At 43.5% G+C, this 18,268-nt stretch overlaps 1 protein-coding gene across 2 annotated transcripts in view; it reads right to left on the bottom strand.

Moving 5' to 3' along the window:
* The window catches only part of ARHGEF28 (Rho guanine nucleotide exchange factor 28), a 340,195-nt gene that overhangs the window by 175,286 nt on the left and 146,641 nt on the right, over positions 1 to 18,268 (bottom strand). For both annotated transcript variants that reach the window (XM_047778093.1, XM_047778094.1), the window contains exons 5-6: positions 4,102 to 4,285; positions 1,344 to 1,524 (exon numbers count right to left, since the gene is read on the bottom strand). In XM_047778093.1, the coding sequence (XP_047634049.1) occupies positions 1,344 to 1,524; positions 4,102 to 4,285 (365 nt within the window). The remainder of the gene's footprint in view (positions 1 to 1,343; positions 1,525 to 4,101; positions 4,286 to 18,268) is intronic.

Genomic DNA, 18,268 nt, shown 5'->3' with positions numbered 1-18,268 from the left:
CTGCCTTTTAACTTTGTAAAACCGATAAAGTCATCATGAAATTGGTGCTTGTTAATGGGTGTGCTTGAGAAACCTTGGAGTTCCCATTATGGGGCAGTGAAAATGAATCTGACTAATATCCATGAGGATTTGGGTTCCATCCCTGTCCTCAATCAGTGGGTCGGGGACCTGGCGTTGCCGTGAGCTGTGGTGTAGATCGCAGATGAAGCTTGGATCCCACATGGCTGTGGCATAGGCCAGCAGCTACTGCTCTGATTCAACCCCTAGCCTGGGAACTTCCATATGCCACGGGTGCAGCCCTAAAAAGAAAACAACAACAACATCAAAAAAAAGTGGGGGAGGGAGGGCTGGTAGGCAGAGGATCTGGTGAGTAAATGCATTATACCCCTGAGCACTGTCACCTAGATTGACTAAAGCCCTTTTACTCAAAATAACATTCTGCTTAATAATAATTAAAATATATAAATATGCTTTATAGTCTTCCAGATTCTACAAATAAATAAATAAATAAAAATAACCAAGGTGAAACATTTTAAACCCTGCAGTGGGCATGCTAATGATAAAACATTCAAAGCTGATGTTTGGGACATGATGGGAGGTGAAAAAAATCTCTTTGAGGAGTTCCCGTCGTGGCGCAGTGGTTAACGAATCCGACTAGGAATGATGAGGTTGCGGGTTCGATCCCTGCCCTTGCTCAGTGGGTGAACGATCCGGCGTTGCCGTGAGCTGTGGTGTAGGTCGCAGACGCGGCTCGGATCCTGCGTTGCTGTGGCTCTGGTGTAGGCTGGTGGCTACAGCTCCGATTGGACCCCTAGCCTGGGAACCTCCATATGCCGCGAGAGCGGCCCACGAAATAGCAAAAAGACAAAAAAAAAAAAAACCTCTTTGAAAAAGAACTGGTTTCAAGTGACCAGGCCCCATTCAAGAAGAGTCTGCATAATGAAACAAATGCTTAACTATATCTAGGCCCTAAGAAATCCCAGAAGAAAATATTATTCATGTAAGATAACCCAAAAGGCAATGGCTTTATGTAAGAATTATAATGCAATCAATACATTAGTAGAAAATATACAATATCAGACTATTAAAATCCATCATCAGTGATGCTGGCTCATGAAAAGCAAAGGAAACAGTATTACACAAATTACTCTTTTCTACCACCAAAATATATCTAACCTCCATTCTGCTTGTGCAACAGTTTCCAATCCCACGTCCCCCAAAGTCCCATTAGAGAAAAAGAAAGTGCTCCCCTTCCAATACTATCCGCAAAATAACGAGTTTGTTGTTTGCACACTCAAGGAGCACGAGTTATTATATCTTATACCATAGTAAAGAGGACAAACCTTGATGAGAAAGGCTCTATCCCAAAAGTATTTCCTGAAGAGTTTAATATCCGCCTCCACCAAATGGTCGGCTGTGTGGTTCAGCGTCAGGGTCAGTGTTTCTGACGAGTGAACATACTGCAGGGAGGCACCTTCGCTGAGCCGTACTCGGGAGAAGCCCGGGGAACGTCTGCCCTGGAAGCTGAAACATCACAAATCAAAACCCACACTCCCAGTACCCTTCGTTGCCCCTAACATTACAAACCAAATTGGCATAACGATCCATGAAAGCCAGCTACTGATGACAGCTACCTAAGATCATCAGGTACCTAAGATAGTGAGAAAGCCGTCTTCCTTTTTCCACCTAGAGAAGATGCCGATTGAAAAGCCATTCATCTATAGTATTACTTGAAAGACTCACATAATTAAAGCAATAGTACTGACTTTTAAACACAGTACTTTACCTCAGTCTATCATTCTCCTTTTAATCAGGAAAGAAGCCTCTTGCTTTAATGGCGCCACATGTAGCAGAACAAATTAGCTGGCAGCCGACAGTTTATTAGGTGATTACAGTGGAAAACAGACATGGTCTCCAAGGAGCATGGTGACGTGTGGGCATCATAAACAAGTGCGATACTCATAACACACTGGGCCACCGCCGTAAATCATTTTCCCATGCAAATTAAGACATGCATAAAGCTGATCACCTTGTATTCTTGAATTCCCTCATAAACAAAGGAACAATATTCCCAAACTAAATTCTTGAATATCAGCTTATTTTCTGTTCTGTTGTGGCTAAGAACAGCTGTACATTTATTAGCTCTAAGTCGGCTTCATGGTTAACATCTTAACATGCCGGATGGCTTCTAGGTCATGCAGAGCAACAGGGAAGAGGCCTCAGGAGGGAGACGCTAGTGCTCCCAGGAAACAGCCCACCTCAGCGTGTTGTCACAGCCCCACAGATGCTTCCAGATTCCTCAGCTCACAGAACTAGCTCTATGTCTCTTTTCTCTTCTTCCATTACCTCATTTTGTTAATTAATGTTTTCTTTATAAACACACAGTATACTTCGGAGTTCCCATCATGGTGCAGCGGAAATGAATCCGACTAGAAACCATGAGGTTGCAGGTTCAATCCCTGGCCTCACTCAGCGGGTCAAGGATCTGGCATTGCTGTGAGCTGTGGTGTAGGTCACAGACACAGCTCGGATCTGGCGTCGCTGTGGTTGTGGTGTAGACTGGCGGATACAGCTCCTATGAGACCTCTAGCCGGGGAACCTCCATATGCCTCGGGTGCAGCCCTAAAAAGACAAAAAGACCAGAAAAAAAAGTGTATGTGGTATATTTCAAATCAAATAAAGATTATCTCCATCACATGGAATGACAAAAAAGAGACCCCTTAAGACCAAACCTCTAAGATTTGGGGCATCTCCCCAAACTCTGGACACAATTACTGGCAAGGAGGCAAAAATCTTCCAGAAAACAAGTCCCCATGCCAACAATAAGCCACTGAAGAGAATGAGCTTAGTTAGCCTGAGAGGTAAGATACCTGTTATTAATTTTAAAAATGGAAGCTCCATCATATAATCAAAATTCAGCTGACAGTCTCCTTTTTTTTTTTTTTTTTTTAAATGGAAGTTCACAGACTAGAGGTCAAATGGGAACTACAGCTGCCGGCCTACGCCACAGCCACAGCCATGCAGGGTCTAAGCTGCGGCTACAACCCACACCACAGCTCACGGCAACAGCAGACCCTTAACCCACTGGGCAAGGCCAGGGATCAAACCTGCGACCTCGTGGATACTAGTTGGGTTCATTTCCACTGAGCCACGACAGCAACTCCATGACAGTCTGTTTCTAATCCCATTCATGAATGGATTTATCAGGTCATAAACTTTTAAAACACATATCATTTTCTGGTCTTGGACACAACAGAAGGATACAAAGCTGCCGAAGATGAAGTGAAGCTCCAGGGACCTCAATGTAACCCTGAACGATCCACAATGACTAACTCAGAGGAAACGGTCCTGCCTTGCCCTTTTCAGCAAAGTGGGGTCATGTTAGAGCAAAGTCAAGGGCAATTCCACTGGGAAGGGCTCTTCTCTTAGCTGATGGTCATTTGACCAAGGGAGAACAAAAATAAGCAGAAAGCTGTGACTTCAACATTTACTTCTGTACTATGTAACCATAAATGTTACATTGAGCTCCATGGACCAAAGGAGAAAAAAACAGTCCACTAAGACATAACTTCTAGGAATTCCCATCGTGGCTCATCGGAAATGAATCCAACTAGGAACCATGAGGTTGCAGGTTCGATCCCCGACCTCGTTCAGCGGGGTAAGGATGATGATACATGTAAAGTTGTAAATTATGATTTGTACTGTAAATTAATAATTTAATCACAATTAATGCTATAAATTAACCATAATTGTAAAAAACTGTACCATAGAAGGCCACTCTGAAAAAGTTATATTTAAGCTAAAACCTGCAAGATAAATAGATTCTAGTGTTTCTCAACTTTTTTTTTTTCTTATTATGCCCCCCAGCATGGAGCTTTTTAGGACATTTTTCCCTACTCCCTCTACCCCATGAAATGTTAATACCAAATAGATCTGTGTATCTGTTTATGTATAATATGCATATTTGTACTTTATACATGGTAACTAATGGTAAAATTTAAACCTATGTTGGTTTGTGGTTTGTATATTTTAATTTTTCCATAAGGTTTGATAGACTATAGAAACAGGTTGAAAAAGAATCTATCAAATAGCCTAACTCACTTTGTGAGGTCTTCAACCAGCTTGGAGTGTCCGCCCCGTAAAGCTAAGTCTAGTGGCGTGGCCCCCTCCTCATTGGGTAAAGCCAAGGCCTGGATTCCCCCAGGGAGACACAGGAGGAACTGGGAAAGCTTGGTGAGGCCCCACCTCACAGCCAGATGCAGCAGCGACTCTCTGTGGAGAGAAACTGAAAAGAGAAACATGATGTTAGTTCCTCCGTTTAAAAAGTCTGTCATATATTCCATCAAAGAGACTGTTGGAGTGAGAGAAGTAATAGAACATCAGAGCTGGATGGAATCATCAAAAGCATCTACACGATACAGCTCATTTTACAGATGTGGAGAAGACAAGTGATTTGGGCAAGGTCAGGTACTGGAGCCAGCCTTGCTCATCACTGGTACAATGTTGATCCACCCACTGTGGTACAGGTGCACCCACTTTTCACTCAGATACGGTGATGTCATCCAGGAAAAACAAGGGCCAGGGGAATAGCATCCTTTGGAAACAGGCATCATCAGTCCCAAGGTGTCCTTTAAGGAGATGCTGCTACCCAAGAAGGGCAGGCTCCTGGAGCATCAAAAGGAGCTTCCATCGCATTTGTCCTTAGAGGTGCTCCTCCCTGGTCAGCAGCTAGGGCAGAAATTTTCTGGGCTTCCCGTGCCCAGAAAATCTGAGTCCATGGTTGCTCTCAAACTCCACGGAGGTGCTTTTACCCATCTATTAGATCCCTGTGATTATTTCAGCCTTGCCAAAGCCTCCCCGGTCCTTTGCTTAAATAACTTGGCCTATGACACTGCCCCTTGACGGGGGGCTCTTGGTGAGCCCAGGTCTGTTGGTTTTCACTGCTCGTGTTTGCCACTGTGCCTTCCAGTTGTTTCCTGACTGTAGCATCTTACAAGTTGAGGGGATCCCAGAAGTTTTTAATTCTTAACAACTAGCATAGTATCTGGCAAACTGAAGTCATTCGTATGTATTCAGTTGAACAGCCATGGATTGTTAAAAATCTCAGTTATTTGTCTATGTTGAAATTGTCTCATTTGTATTGAGTTTGTCCACCTGTACTTCTACCACAATGACATGGTGCCTGGAACAGAGCTGGCCTGTGATAAACATTGTATTTTTATCCTGTAAAAGAATACATTTGCTTCCATTAAAAAACCGCTAAGGCCCATGAACCGCATAGGCATCAAGACATACCTTCAAACCAACTTAGTCTTAAACAACTAAACACTCAAGATCTATTGGAATAAGTCTGAGGTAAGACTCCGAGTGATGCATACCCTCCAGTTAAGCGACGTTAGTGACTGTGTGTAACCTGAAAGATCCCGACGATGCTGTGTCACGAGAGCAAAAGGCGCGAGAGGGAAGGACCTTATCTGCCTGTGATCCAGTGCCTGGCGTGTGTATGTGCTCTGTAAACAGTTGCTTATTGGATGAGCAGATGACCAATGGCTCTTTTTCCCTGATGAAAGTTAGCTTTTTTTAAAAAAAATAATGATTTTTATTTTTTTCCATAACAGCTGGTTTACAGTGTTCTGTCAATTTTCTACTGTACAGCAAGGCGACCCAGTCACACATACATGTATACATTCTTTTTTCTCACATTATCATGCTCCGTCACGAGTGACCAGACATAGTTTCCAGGGCTACGCAGCAGGATCCCACTGCTTATCCACACGCCGCCACAGCTGCTGTTTGGCGCATCTATCATTGTTACCTCTTGACGGAAATCTCTGAACACAAAGTACACATTCCCACTCCACTCAGCTGACTATTTATACTACCAGGATTTTGTTATCCCACTATCTTCATCAGCATAACTTTACTAGTCCAGAAAACTCTTGCCTGGGCACATGACTTACTCTTCATTATAGGAACCTCCATCAAGGCCCATCAACACTTCAGAAGGACGCACTGGCAGCTTAAGCCCTGAAACTGATCTTTCACTACTACATCATGATCCTAATCTGATCCAAGACAAACTCCCTTCCCTGCCACCTCCCTGCCATCATCACTCCTCTCCTGCCTTCAGAGACCCTCATGAAGTCAAACTTCAAGTTCTCAATAAATGCCACCCTTGACTTCCCCCTTTAAGATGTGGCTAAGGCTGGGAGGAGGTGAGGTTCTCCCTTGCAAGGTAGGCAATACACCTGCTTTGTCTGACCAGCAGGCTCTGATGATGATATACATGGAGCCAGCATCCAACGAAACTTTAATTTGAAATAATCAGATGGAAATAACAGATACACACCACTGTATATAAAATAATGAACAAGGACCTACTGCATCACTCAGGGAAATGTAGGCAAGAATCTGTAATAAGCTATACGGGAAAAGAGAGCGAATAGGTATATAGATATGGCTCATTCACTTTGCTGTAAACCTAAAACTAATACAACATTGTAAGTCAACTGCACACCCATAAGATTTTTAAAAAGGAAACGGTCAGAAGGACATATTCCACTGCACACAGATGCAAAAGAAAACTGCTCGGCTTACATTTTAAATTTGCTTTACACCATCTCTATATCTAGATCAATGGTAACGCCTTACATTTCAAATATGCAAATGAGCCCTCAGAGTGAAATGCAGTGACTTCACTATCTATTTGCTCCATCATCCACCTGTGCGACATGGCACAGACACCCCCCGCCCCTGTCCCCACCAGTAAAATGACAGGTGACATGCCCAAATATCTGAAAACAAAGTGGTGCATCTGTTTAAGATACTTGAGGAGTTTCCATGGCGCAGTGGAAACAAATCCAACTAGTAACCATGAGGTTGTGGGTTGAATCCCTGGCCTTGCTCAGTGGATTAAGGATCTAGCATTGGTATGAGCTGTGGTGTAGGTCACAGATGCAGCTTGGATCCTTCATTGCCTGGGAACCTCCATATGCCACAGGTGCTGCCCTGAAAAGCAAAAAAAAAAAATACTCGATATCTTCCAAAGGCTATTAAAGGACATATCCTTCATCAATTTCACCCTTAAGTTTTTGATTTTAAAGTCATTTTATTAGACAGTAGGGTTTTACACTTAACAGATTCCCAACAAGCCATGTTTAGTAACATTTACACTTTCTTCCCTTCATAAATAATAATCAGGAAGAGAGCTGTCAGGATCAGGTAATAACATGCACGTGTGCACGCGCGCGCGCACACACGCACACACCCAGTACACTGCCCAGTATGCCAGTCAGCATGAGATTGTTAATAGCCAAACTAGGATGGGATTTCTAAGTCATCGATCTCAGTCTGAACCTGATGAGAAATGCCCATGGTTGTATGGGATAAAATTTTCAATTTTCTTCCAAGAAAAATATAACCAAAAGGGACCATCTAAACATTTCAGGTTTCCTTTTTAAATCATACTGTTGATAAAGGCAGTATGGTGTCAACCATTTAAATGGCATTCCAGGAGTTCCCATTGTGGCTCAGCAGGTGAAGAACCAAACTAGTATTCATGAGGATGCAGGTTCCATCCCTGGCCTCGCTCAGTGGGTTAAGGATCTGGCATTGGTTAGCTGGGGTGCAGGTCGCAGATGAGGCTAGGATCCTGCGTGGCTGTGACTCTGGTATAGGCTTCCACCCCTAGCCTGGGAACTTCCATATGCCACAGGTTCGGCCCTAAACAAGCAAAAAATAAAATAAAAATAAATGGCATTCCACAAAGGGCTGGATCAAGGCGCTAAGTACCCAACCTGACCTGCTTGTGAGAGTGGGAAGAACTTGTTGTCCTCTGCCAGCAGAGCTTTCCAGGCCTGCTGGCCCCACTCCCAGTCCTCTCCTTTCAGGCTCCATCCTCATGTCATGTTCAAAAGGAGAGGACAGCAAACATGTGGGACCAAATGCTCCCTACTGCTCCCGCTCCAGATCTACCCACTTCCTGGGTGGGGGGTGGGAAGGCTGGGAAAAAGCCCTCAGAGCATCTTCTGATGTTTGCAGAAAACACAAAGCTACCCAAAAGGTTTTAAGAAAAAGCTTTCTCACTCAGCATAAAAGTTCAGAGCCCAGAGTCAGGCAAACAGCTTGAAAGAGGAAACATCGTGACATAAATAAATAATTCTGCTTGTTACAGAGTTTCAGATCCTTAAGCAGAGTTGAAGAGGAAAGGGGTTCTGTGAGTTAGTAGACATGGGGGTGTTTAATTAACATGAAGGGTTTTGTTTCTTTCCTTTCCTTTTGTTTTCTTTTAACCAAAGAGATTTGTCTCTTCCTATTTAGCTGGTGCCAGTAGTTATTTGAAAGAATGTAACTCAAACAGAATAACTAATAATTGCTCTAATGGAAAACATTAAAAGGTGTGGCCTGTATCATCCTGGGAGCAAGACCACCCAGACACAAAAAGGGACAGCAGGCTGTGACATTCAATCAACATCCCCGTCACCTCTCCTCATGGCATTAAAGGGGGCTCCTCTGCCAGAGAAAGGGAAGGAGGCGCAAAGCCTGAAATGGAGCAGGGCCCTTTGGGGCTCCTGGGCACAAAAGCCTTTCTGTGGCCCCCACTTTTTATTTTTAGGAAATGAGCCTCATTCTGCCTCCATGACCTTCCCTGAGTTCCAAGGGGCACGTTCAGACAGTTGCTGATCCGGAAGGGAGGGGATGCAGAAACAAAGGAGGAACAGTCAAGCAATAAGAGACAGCCCTGGGGCAGGATCCTGGTTCCCTCTCAAGGGATACACATAATTACATGGGCATCTTATACAACTAAGAGAAAAGTTATATTCCTTCTGTTTCTTTTAGAAATGAATAATTTAAAATTGAACAGCTCATAGCCACCATTCCTTGTGCTTCTCCCTTGTTTGATTGCATCCTGAGCTAAAGATGAGGTGCTCTGAGCACAACTGCCTGTGGGTTAAAGACCTTAATTAAGCATATGATGTTTTTCAGGGACTTTCCTAGTTTGCTCTAATCCCTGATCAATATGCGTTGTTCACAAGGATTGTTATTCTAGGAAAAGTCAAGATGCCATAACCCAGAAGACCACCCCCGGGATCACGCTGAGATCTGACACCCACCGGCTTCAATGACGAAGATTCCCCCAGAGAAAGATGAACGTATGTTGGCCCCAACCCTGATTCTTATTTGAAACCCTGTTTTTCTCCTTTTAGACTAGAAATCTCCCTGCAGTTCTTCCCCAAAGGAGGGCACAGTCTTTAAGACATGAGCCTGCTGTGGCCTCCCTTTGTCTGGCAAAGCAATAAAAGCTATTGTTTTCTCCCTCACCCAAAACTCTGTCTCTGGGAAGTTCCCTTCGCGGCTCAGGTGTTAGTGAACGTGACTAGGATCCATGAAGATGTAGGTTCGATCCCTGGACTCACTCAGTGGGTTAAGGATCCAGCATTGTTGTGAGCTGTGGTGTAGGTCACACATATGGCTCAGATCCCGTATTGCTATGGCTGTGGTGTAGGCCGGTGGCTACAGCTCTGATTGGACCCCTAGCCTGGGAACCTCCATATGCCGTGGGTGCAGCTCTAAAATAGCAAACAAACAAACAAAAAAGAAGAAAACCTCTGTCTCTGCATTTCTATTTGGCACCGGTGGACAGAGGCCGACTTTCGGCAATGAGCCCATGCTTCTCACTCTGCCATACCTCAGTTTCTCTGCCTGGAAAATGAGGCTGTCACATCAGAAACCCGGGGTCCTAGGACTACTCATCCCTGCCATGACTTTCTGGGATCAAGGATCCATGAAACAGAGCACTTACCAAGAGACCTTTCAGAGCACCCTAGGCATAAGAGCAGGGGTGTCTGGTTTGGTGAGTTGTTCCTGAAGGAGAGTGTTTTTTTGTACTATTCAGTCCAAATTTGGGACCACTGCCATACCTACACAAGGTCTGACTATCCCTTTAAGGTAGCAGCAAATTTAGGTTTCAAGACTGAAAAATAAATTATCAAGCCCTCAGGAACTCACATGCACAACTAGAGGAAATGTAAATTGGTACAACCACTTTGGAAAACACCGTGGCATAATCTAATAAATCTGAAGAAATGAATGTCTTCTAGCTCCACTCCTACATACAAACCCTAGGAGGATTATGCTTGGTAAGCACCTGGAAACAGGCATAAAAATGTAAAATGATCTTAATGTTCATCAAGAATAGAATGAGTGGGAGTTCTCATCATGGCTCAGCAGAAACGAATCTGACTAGTATCCACGAGGATGCAGGTGCCATCCCTGGCCTCGCTCAGTGGGTTAAGGATCTGGCATTGCCGTGAGCTGTGGTGTAGGTCGAAGATGCAGCTTGGATCCTGCGTTACTGTGGCTGTGCCATAGGTCAGCAGCTATAGCTCCCATTCGACCCCTAGCCTGGGAACCTCCATATGCTGTGGGTGCAGCTCTAAGAAGATAAAAAAAAAAAAAAGAATATAATAAATGGCAGTATAATCACACACTAGTATTCTAACAATAAAAATTAATTACAGGCTAATACAGAAGAAACTAAGAAATATAATGTTGGGGAGGTGAGTCACAAAAGAATATACAGCATAGTTTTAATTAATACAAAGTGTTTAAAAATTGAAAACTAAACCATTTTATATATGGATATATAAGAAATACAACTATAAAGAAAAGCAAAACAATGGTTACTCTACAAGTCAGCACAGGAGTTCCCTGATGACTCAGTGGACTAAGGATCTAGTGTTGTCACTGCTGTGGCTCTGGTCACTGCTGTGCTATGGTGTGGGTTTGATCCCTCGCCTGGGAACTTCCACATGCCATGGGTGAAGCCAAAAAAATTAAAACAGAAAAGTCAGCATACCTCTGAAAGAAAAGAGGTAAATGTAACTGTGAAAGAATGGGGGTGTTGCTATTTCTGGGGCCCAACAGCATCTATACTCTCTCCCCATCCCACTCTCCACACACACACACAGTTGTGTTCAAGGCCCTCCCCAGAACAAAAATTAAAATTCTGGGGTGGGGCCCAAGCATCCACCTTTTCTAAAGATTCTCAAGTGATTCTAATGTAAAGCCAAGGTTGAAGAGTTCCCGTCATGGCTCAGTGGTTAGTGAATCCGATTAGGAACCATGAGGTTGCAGGTTCAATCCCTGCCCTTGCTCAGTGGGTTAGGGATCTGGAGTTGCCGTGAGCTGTGGTGTAGGTTGCAGACGAGGCTCGGATCCCGCGTTGCTGTGTAGACTGGCAGCTACAGCTCCAATTAGACCCCTAGCCTGGGAACTTCCATATACTGCGGGGGCGGCTCAAGAAATGGTAAAAAAAAAAAAAAGCCAAGGTTGAGATCTACTACTCTAAATAAATAAATAACTGGTTAACAAAATCCATATCTTTTCCTCCTTTATATACTACTGTCTTCCCAATCATTTCTGAAGAACTGTTAACTAAAAAATTTCACCAATGAATGAAACCAAAAATGTTGGTTTCTTTCACAAGTTATTTTTAATCCACATCACTTGCTGTTACGACAAAATACGGCCTTAAACACTGAACAAAAGCTTAAAACTGTGATGGAGATAATAATCTGGAAGCAAATGCTCTTTTTAAGTAACTTAATTCAGAAGTACTTTTACTTTGCAGGGTTTACTTATGTTTCATAGCTCTTGACTGGAGCCACTGAATTGTATTCAACTTATAAGTGTATGAACAAACTATTTTTTTAATTCGCATAAATCCCATACATTAAAATAAGTTCTACTCTAGTTTCCAAAGCCACATATATATTCATGAAGGCTTCACTTTATGCATCTAAATCATTCAGTGGACAAACATTGCAGGAAACTACTGTTATATGCCAGGCCCCATGGACACAAAGGGGAATCACATGGCCAGCACACTTGAGCTTAGAATAAAATAAATATCTGGCCCATGGAATCCTATCTGGTCAAACAAACTATAGCCCTAGGCTTAGACAAAAAGAGTGGAGAGAAATAAGTAAACTATCTGACCTACAAGGAAACTGCTACACAGGTTAATCAACCTATATCATGCAGCATGGTTTTTTTTTTTTCTTTTTTGGTCATGTCCATGGCACACACCCTGGCCAGGGATCGAACCGGTACCACAGCTGCAACTCGAGCCACTGCAATGTCAATACCAGATCCCTAACCTGCTAAGCCACATGGGAACTCCTCCTGCAGCATGATTTGAAATTTTACAGTTGTTAAATACTAAAAATGAGGAGCAAAAAGTAAAGAGAATGAAAACACCATTAGCTAAAATTTACACGGCGAGTAGAAGAGAATATTTGGAGTGACCATAACACACAACCTTTGATATTTTTCAGGACTCAGTGAGAATGGAAGGAGAGGTTATGTATTATGGTACCTTCCCTTCAGGTAGTCTGATCAGGGATCGGGTGTATGGATAAATTAATCAGGTTTCCACACAGAAGATGGGAGGTTGGTGAATCTAGGATAGGAATTATAAATATATATGGAAAGAGAATGTTCCATGGAGCACATTACCAATATGGCAGGTAGGGTGGGACCAAAAAGCCAGAAAGTAGAAGAAGACTGAAAAGGCATAATGGCAGGTTTTAGCTTCATGAAACTTCTGTTCTGCATCAAACACATTTGAGACACCCATTACAATGACCCCTGACTGGGACTTCCCGTCATGGCTCAGCAGAAACAAATCTGACTAGCATCCATGAGGACGCAGGTTCGATCCCTGGCCTTGCTCAGTGGCTTAAGGATCTGGCGTTGCCGTGAGCTGTGGTGTAGGTCACAGACACGGCTCAGATCCCGAGTTGCTGTGGCTGTGGTGTAGGCTGGCAGCTAGAGCTCCAATTCAACCCCGAGCCTGGGAACCTCCATATGCTGTGGGTACAGCCCTCAAAATTCAGAAAAAAACAAAAACACGAAAAAGAAAACCCTGACTGAAAATCTGGGAAAACACCTATCACACACACACAGTCATTCCAGAAAATCCACAATGAAATATACAATACTGGGATGACCTTCACGGATTTTGTATTTCATATAGGTTGGTTATATTTCACCTTGGGGAACTAGGACATAGTTGGTTAAAATACTAAAATGTCCTTATCAGAACTCAAAGATGGTGGTCCAATTTCCAGCCTTCACAATGGGGACATTCTCAGGCTGAATGACACAATGCAGGCATCAACACAAGGCATTAAGAATCCAGACATAATACTGTATACAGTGCAAAGGGAGCAGATTAAAGAGTTGAAAGATCTGGAGTTGAACACTGCCTGGGATGCAGCTCTGGGAAGTCCACTTAAATCTCCAAGATGTGCCCAATCTCGTCCCCAAGATTGTCAGGGGGCTGTAGTGAAAATAACATATGGAAACGTGTTCTCAAGAACCACAAAAGCCTGGAGTTCCCATCATGGTGCAGTGGTTAACAAATCCGACTAGGAACCTTGAAATGAAGTTTCGAGTTCAACCCCTGGCCTTGCTCAGTGGGTTAAGGATCTGGCATTGCTGTGGCTCTGGCGTAGGCCGGTGGCTACAGCTCCAATTCAACCCCTAGCCTGGGAACCTCCATATGCCGTGGGTGCGGCCCTAGAAAAGGCAAAAAGACAAAAAAAAAAAAAGAATTATGAAAGCCTGTATTGGGGGGCTTACCACATTTGTCTGACCTTTTCATACAACAATATAAATAACAGCCACTAGATATACGTATATTTGAAAACAGTTTTCCTTTGGTTATAATCTTTTTTTTTTCTTTTGTCTTTTTAGGACCGCACCTGTGGCACATGGAGGTTCCCAGGCTAGGGGTCTAATCGGAGCTGTAGCCACCAGCCTATGCCACAGCCACAGCAACACAGAATCCGAGCCACATCTGCAACCTACACCACAGCTCACGGCAGTGCGGGTCCTTAACCCACTGAGCGAGGCCAGGGATGGACCCCACCTCCTCATGGATACTAGTCGGGTTCATTATCACTGAGCCATGATGGGAACTCCTTTCTGGCTATTATTTAAAATCCTAATTTAAGGGAACTAGTTGTCTGCTTAAGAGGCGCTATCACTACATCAGTGTAAGTCACAGACGTGTCATTAAGACAAATATGCTACAGGCAGTCATCACGTGCCATAAGCAGCATCTATGTCATACCCCTTTTCCAGCCTATGCAATAGGTTTTTTTCATTTGTTAATATCTCTTCCAGGCTCTGGTTCACATCCACCACTCATTTATTCAGTAGCTACTTGCTGAAAGCCTACTATGCACACCTCTCCCCTCACACCACAGGAGAGCCTGTGAAAATCCCAGGCACTTTCCCAGTGGACCCTCCAGGAACCATGTTCTTCTTGGGAAACAAATGAAAATACCCTGCAGGCTGACTTTATTACTGGTACACAGAAAATGCATAGACTCATCATATCTTGGAAAGAGCCTTTTTAGTTCTGCACTGGGAGGCTGAATTCAAGCACAATGAGGGAAATAGCTGCTCATCTACCCTGCACTGGCAGCCAGAGCCTCAAGCCAAACTGAGAAATGTGAAACTTTGCAGGTATGAGCTACAACTTTAGTAGAAGGTCTTATGCTCACCTTCAGGGCACAGGGCACACCCAGGAAGGGGTATTCTGGTAAACAGAGGAGAAGATAAATGGGATAAACCAAACAGGAAAGCAGTATATGAAATGCAGCCTGCCCAGGATGACTAGTGAGGGTGGAGTTTGGAAAAAGTTAATCACAAGAGTTCCTGTGGCAGCTCAGTGGTAACGAACTCAACTAGTATCCATCAGGCCACGAGTTCGATCCCTGGCCCTGCTCAGTGGGTTAAGGATCCAGCATTGCCATGAGCTGAGGTGTAGGTCGCAGATGCAGCTCAGATCTGGCATTACTATGGCTGTGGCTCTGTTTGAATCCCTAGCCTGGGAACTTCCATGTGCTGCGGGTGCAGCCCTAAAAAGACCAAAAAAAAAAAAAAAAAAACGTTAATTATAAGTCCAGATGGCAGCTGTTTTACATGAATGAAAATAAACCACCTCAACCACCTTTATTTCAATCTTGCCAGGTGCCAGTGACTACAAGGACGTTACATTCCTGGTTTCCAATGAACATTTCCTAAGCAACTCACCTGCATTATCTCCTTTAATCCTGACAAGCACTGTGCAAAGTAGGGGTGGAAACTGACCTGCTCCACTTCACTAGGGCAGAAACTGAGGCTTGGCACAATCATACAGTCGCCCAAGCTCACTCAAGTAGTAAATGGAGCAGCAAGGATTGGGACTTGGGCTTTTCTACCTCCAAAATTCAAGTTCCTAACAACTATGCCTCCCAGTAGGCAAAGAATTAATTAAGTAAAAGAAGACAAAATGAAGACAAGAAGGGAGGAAAAGACAGAACTTGAATCAATCAATACATTAAGAGTGGGAAAAGCAAGCAGAAGGAAACTAAGCCTCACCAATCCTAGGGGTTCAGGCCTGCACCCCGCTCTCCAGATGTCATCCTCATCTGTCTACACACACACACACACATGTTCATGCACATGCCCACACACACACAGACACACAGACACACACACACCTGCTCTCATGACAAACCTACAAAATAAAAGCTGCTACAACCACAGATATGGGGAAAAGAAAGCAGGCACTTGAGAATCATCATGAACTGAAACCTAAGGTAGAATTAGAGGAGATTTGGGGGATTTCTACCTATACAGCCTCATGCCCGCATCAGGGCTCCTATTTGAAAGACCAAGATAAGGCCTGCAAAGTTCACTGGGGCCAAGTAAGGCGGGCGCTGCACCAGGATACAGGGTTGGGCATTTCCTAAGGTCATCCCATCGTTTCCCGCTCACTGCCCACCGCCTTGGCCAGGCCTCGTCCATCCGTCATCAACCATCAGCCTTTTAACCTCTAACCACTGATTTTTTTTTTTTTTTGACTTTTTAGGGCCACACTAGCAGCATAGGGAAGTTCCCAGGCTAGGGATCCAATCAGAGCTGTAGCCGCCGGCCTACACCACAGCCACAACAACACAGGATCCTTAACCCACTGAGTGAGGCCAGGGATCAAATCTGCATCGTCATGGATACTAGTCAAGTTCGTTACTGCTGAGTCACAACAGAAACTCCAGAGTCATAATGTATTAATTTTAAAACTCCTCCAAAGAGTTCCCGTTGTGGCACAGTGGTTAACGAACCCGACTAGGAACCATGAGGTTGCAAGTTTGATCCCTGGCCTCGCTCAGTGGGTTAAAGATCCGGCATTGTTGTGAGCTGTGGTGTAGGTAACAGACGCAGCTTGGATCACGCGTTGCTGTGGCTCTGGCGTAAGCCAGTGGCTACAGCTCTGATTCAACCCCTAGCCTGGAAACCTCCATATGCCATGGGAGCGGCCCAAGAAATGGGAAAAAGACAAAAAAAAAAAGAATCTTGTATTTTGTAAGCAAGTTCTCCTTTATGGGTCTCCTCCCCACTGGTAGGAATCAGCTGATGTTGTTTCAAAATTTCTGTCCAGGACAAAGCTTTGGGGCAGAAAGACAAAGCTGACATTTCACCATCACCTGGTTAATAAGACATGGCACATGGGTGGGAGCCAACTAACAGGGCCTTGCTCCTGATCTTTGCTCTATATTCCTTCTATTTCTACAGCTAGTAGATTATATTCAAGGATAAAAACATCAGCCAAGCTCTGCTTCAAGTGTTAAACAAATTTGCTTCTTATTGGTTGCAGATCTCTTTCCTCTATTCAGGGAAAGCTAAACAGATAAACAGATATTTCCCTCTGTCAAACCCAGCTGGCCCCAAATTCCCTTTTCTCATTGCCTAGAAAGAAGGTAATGGTTCCCTGTATGCGGCTTGAAGCAAGATGTGCATGTTACAGAAAACTGGCAGTTCCCACTGAGTCATTCATAATGAACCGTTAATTCTCACTCAATGGCATTTCCTGCAGATGAGCAATAGTGTGATTGCTCTTTAAACTCCTTAAGGGGACCCTGAACAATTAAGACCCATTTAACAGTTGCCTGGATAACCGCCACCCTTATAACCCTTGTTGCTAAGTCCTTTTGGCTGACCATATTTCCTTTCCTTTTTCCCTTCATCAGTTGTAAAAGAGAGAAAAAGAAACATTCTCCTTCAAAGGGAATTTATAAAGAATTAATAAGCAGAGGATCATGCTAGCCAGCCTTCTCCTTAGTAACAGCAGTCCCTAGCCATTATACTTGTGGTCCCTGATGAGGTTTCTATTTTTCCTTTAAGTCACTACTCCTCACACTGTGACTTGGTTTTGCAGGGATACTCCTTGGACTTGTCCTTACAACATGTATTCTGCAACCAGTGCACCAGTTCTCTTACTTCTGGACTGACGTTTAAGTCTGTTGTGGTTGCTATAACTCCGCTGGTGTTACCTGCAAGCAAAGGAGCATACTCTGGAGCTGATCTTTGGAATTAATAACTAAAATAATAGAGTCTTCAAGCTACTGTTAGTGGGTCCTACCAGTTCCATCCAATGCTTCTCGTTGGGGTCAGCTCTGCAACCAACCATCGACAGAATTCGCATCTACAAAATGAGAAGCTGGCTCCCTACATACATTGGCTGTTTTGGCACCCAAGACAGCCCTGCAGAAAAGTTGCAAAACCTCAACTGGCTTACCCTAAAAATTTCTTCCAGTTATAGAATCACTAAACAGACAGGAACAAAGTATAACTCGTTAAGCTTGATAAAGCAATCTCAATAGATAATATTTTCTTTGCTTTATTAAAAATTTTAATGTATTTTCCCTACAGATTCAATTCAAAGTATCACCTTTCTTAAGTGTTCACAATACACAAAAAAGGAAATGCTAATTATGGCATGGGAAGAAGGTATTAACGGTAGGAGGAAGGTGGTAATCACTTTCAATACATAAATACATCAAATCAACACGTGGACACTTTAAACACACCCAGTGACACATGTCAACTGTATTCAATGAAGGTGAAAAAAAACAGGTGGTTATGTTTTTATAATTAGTATAATTATCGAAAAGTTCTCTGTCTCTCACAACAAAGAACTGCTGCCTATAAGGGGATTTTCAACAGACGAAGTACTTTTACCTAGAGAATGGCAGGCAAGTCCAAATTTGTTTTTCACAACAGTAATTGACTTTGGCAGAAAATGTCTTGAATCAGGAAACTGCTGCTACATATTGGTTTAAGTGTAAATTGCGCTGTGAGAGAGAGACTTCATGTGACTTTTTTAAGTAAATGGGCATTTCTCTCTTAAATCAGAACACATAACAAAGACAAG

Source organism: Phacochoerus africanus, chromosome 4, assembly GCF_016906955.1.
Source record: "Phacochoerus africanus isolate WHEZ1 chromosome 4, ROS_Pafr_v1, whole genome shotgun sequence".
Lineage (NCBI taxonomy): Eukaryota > Metazoa > Chordata > Mammalia > Artiodactyla > Suidae > Phacochoerus > Phacochoerus africanus.
This window is presented reverse-complemented; position numbering and strand designations above follow the sequence as displayed.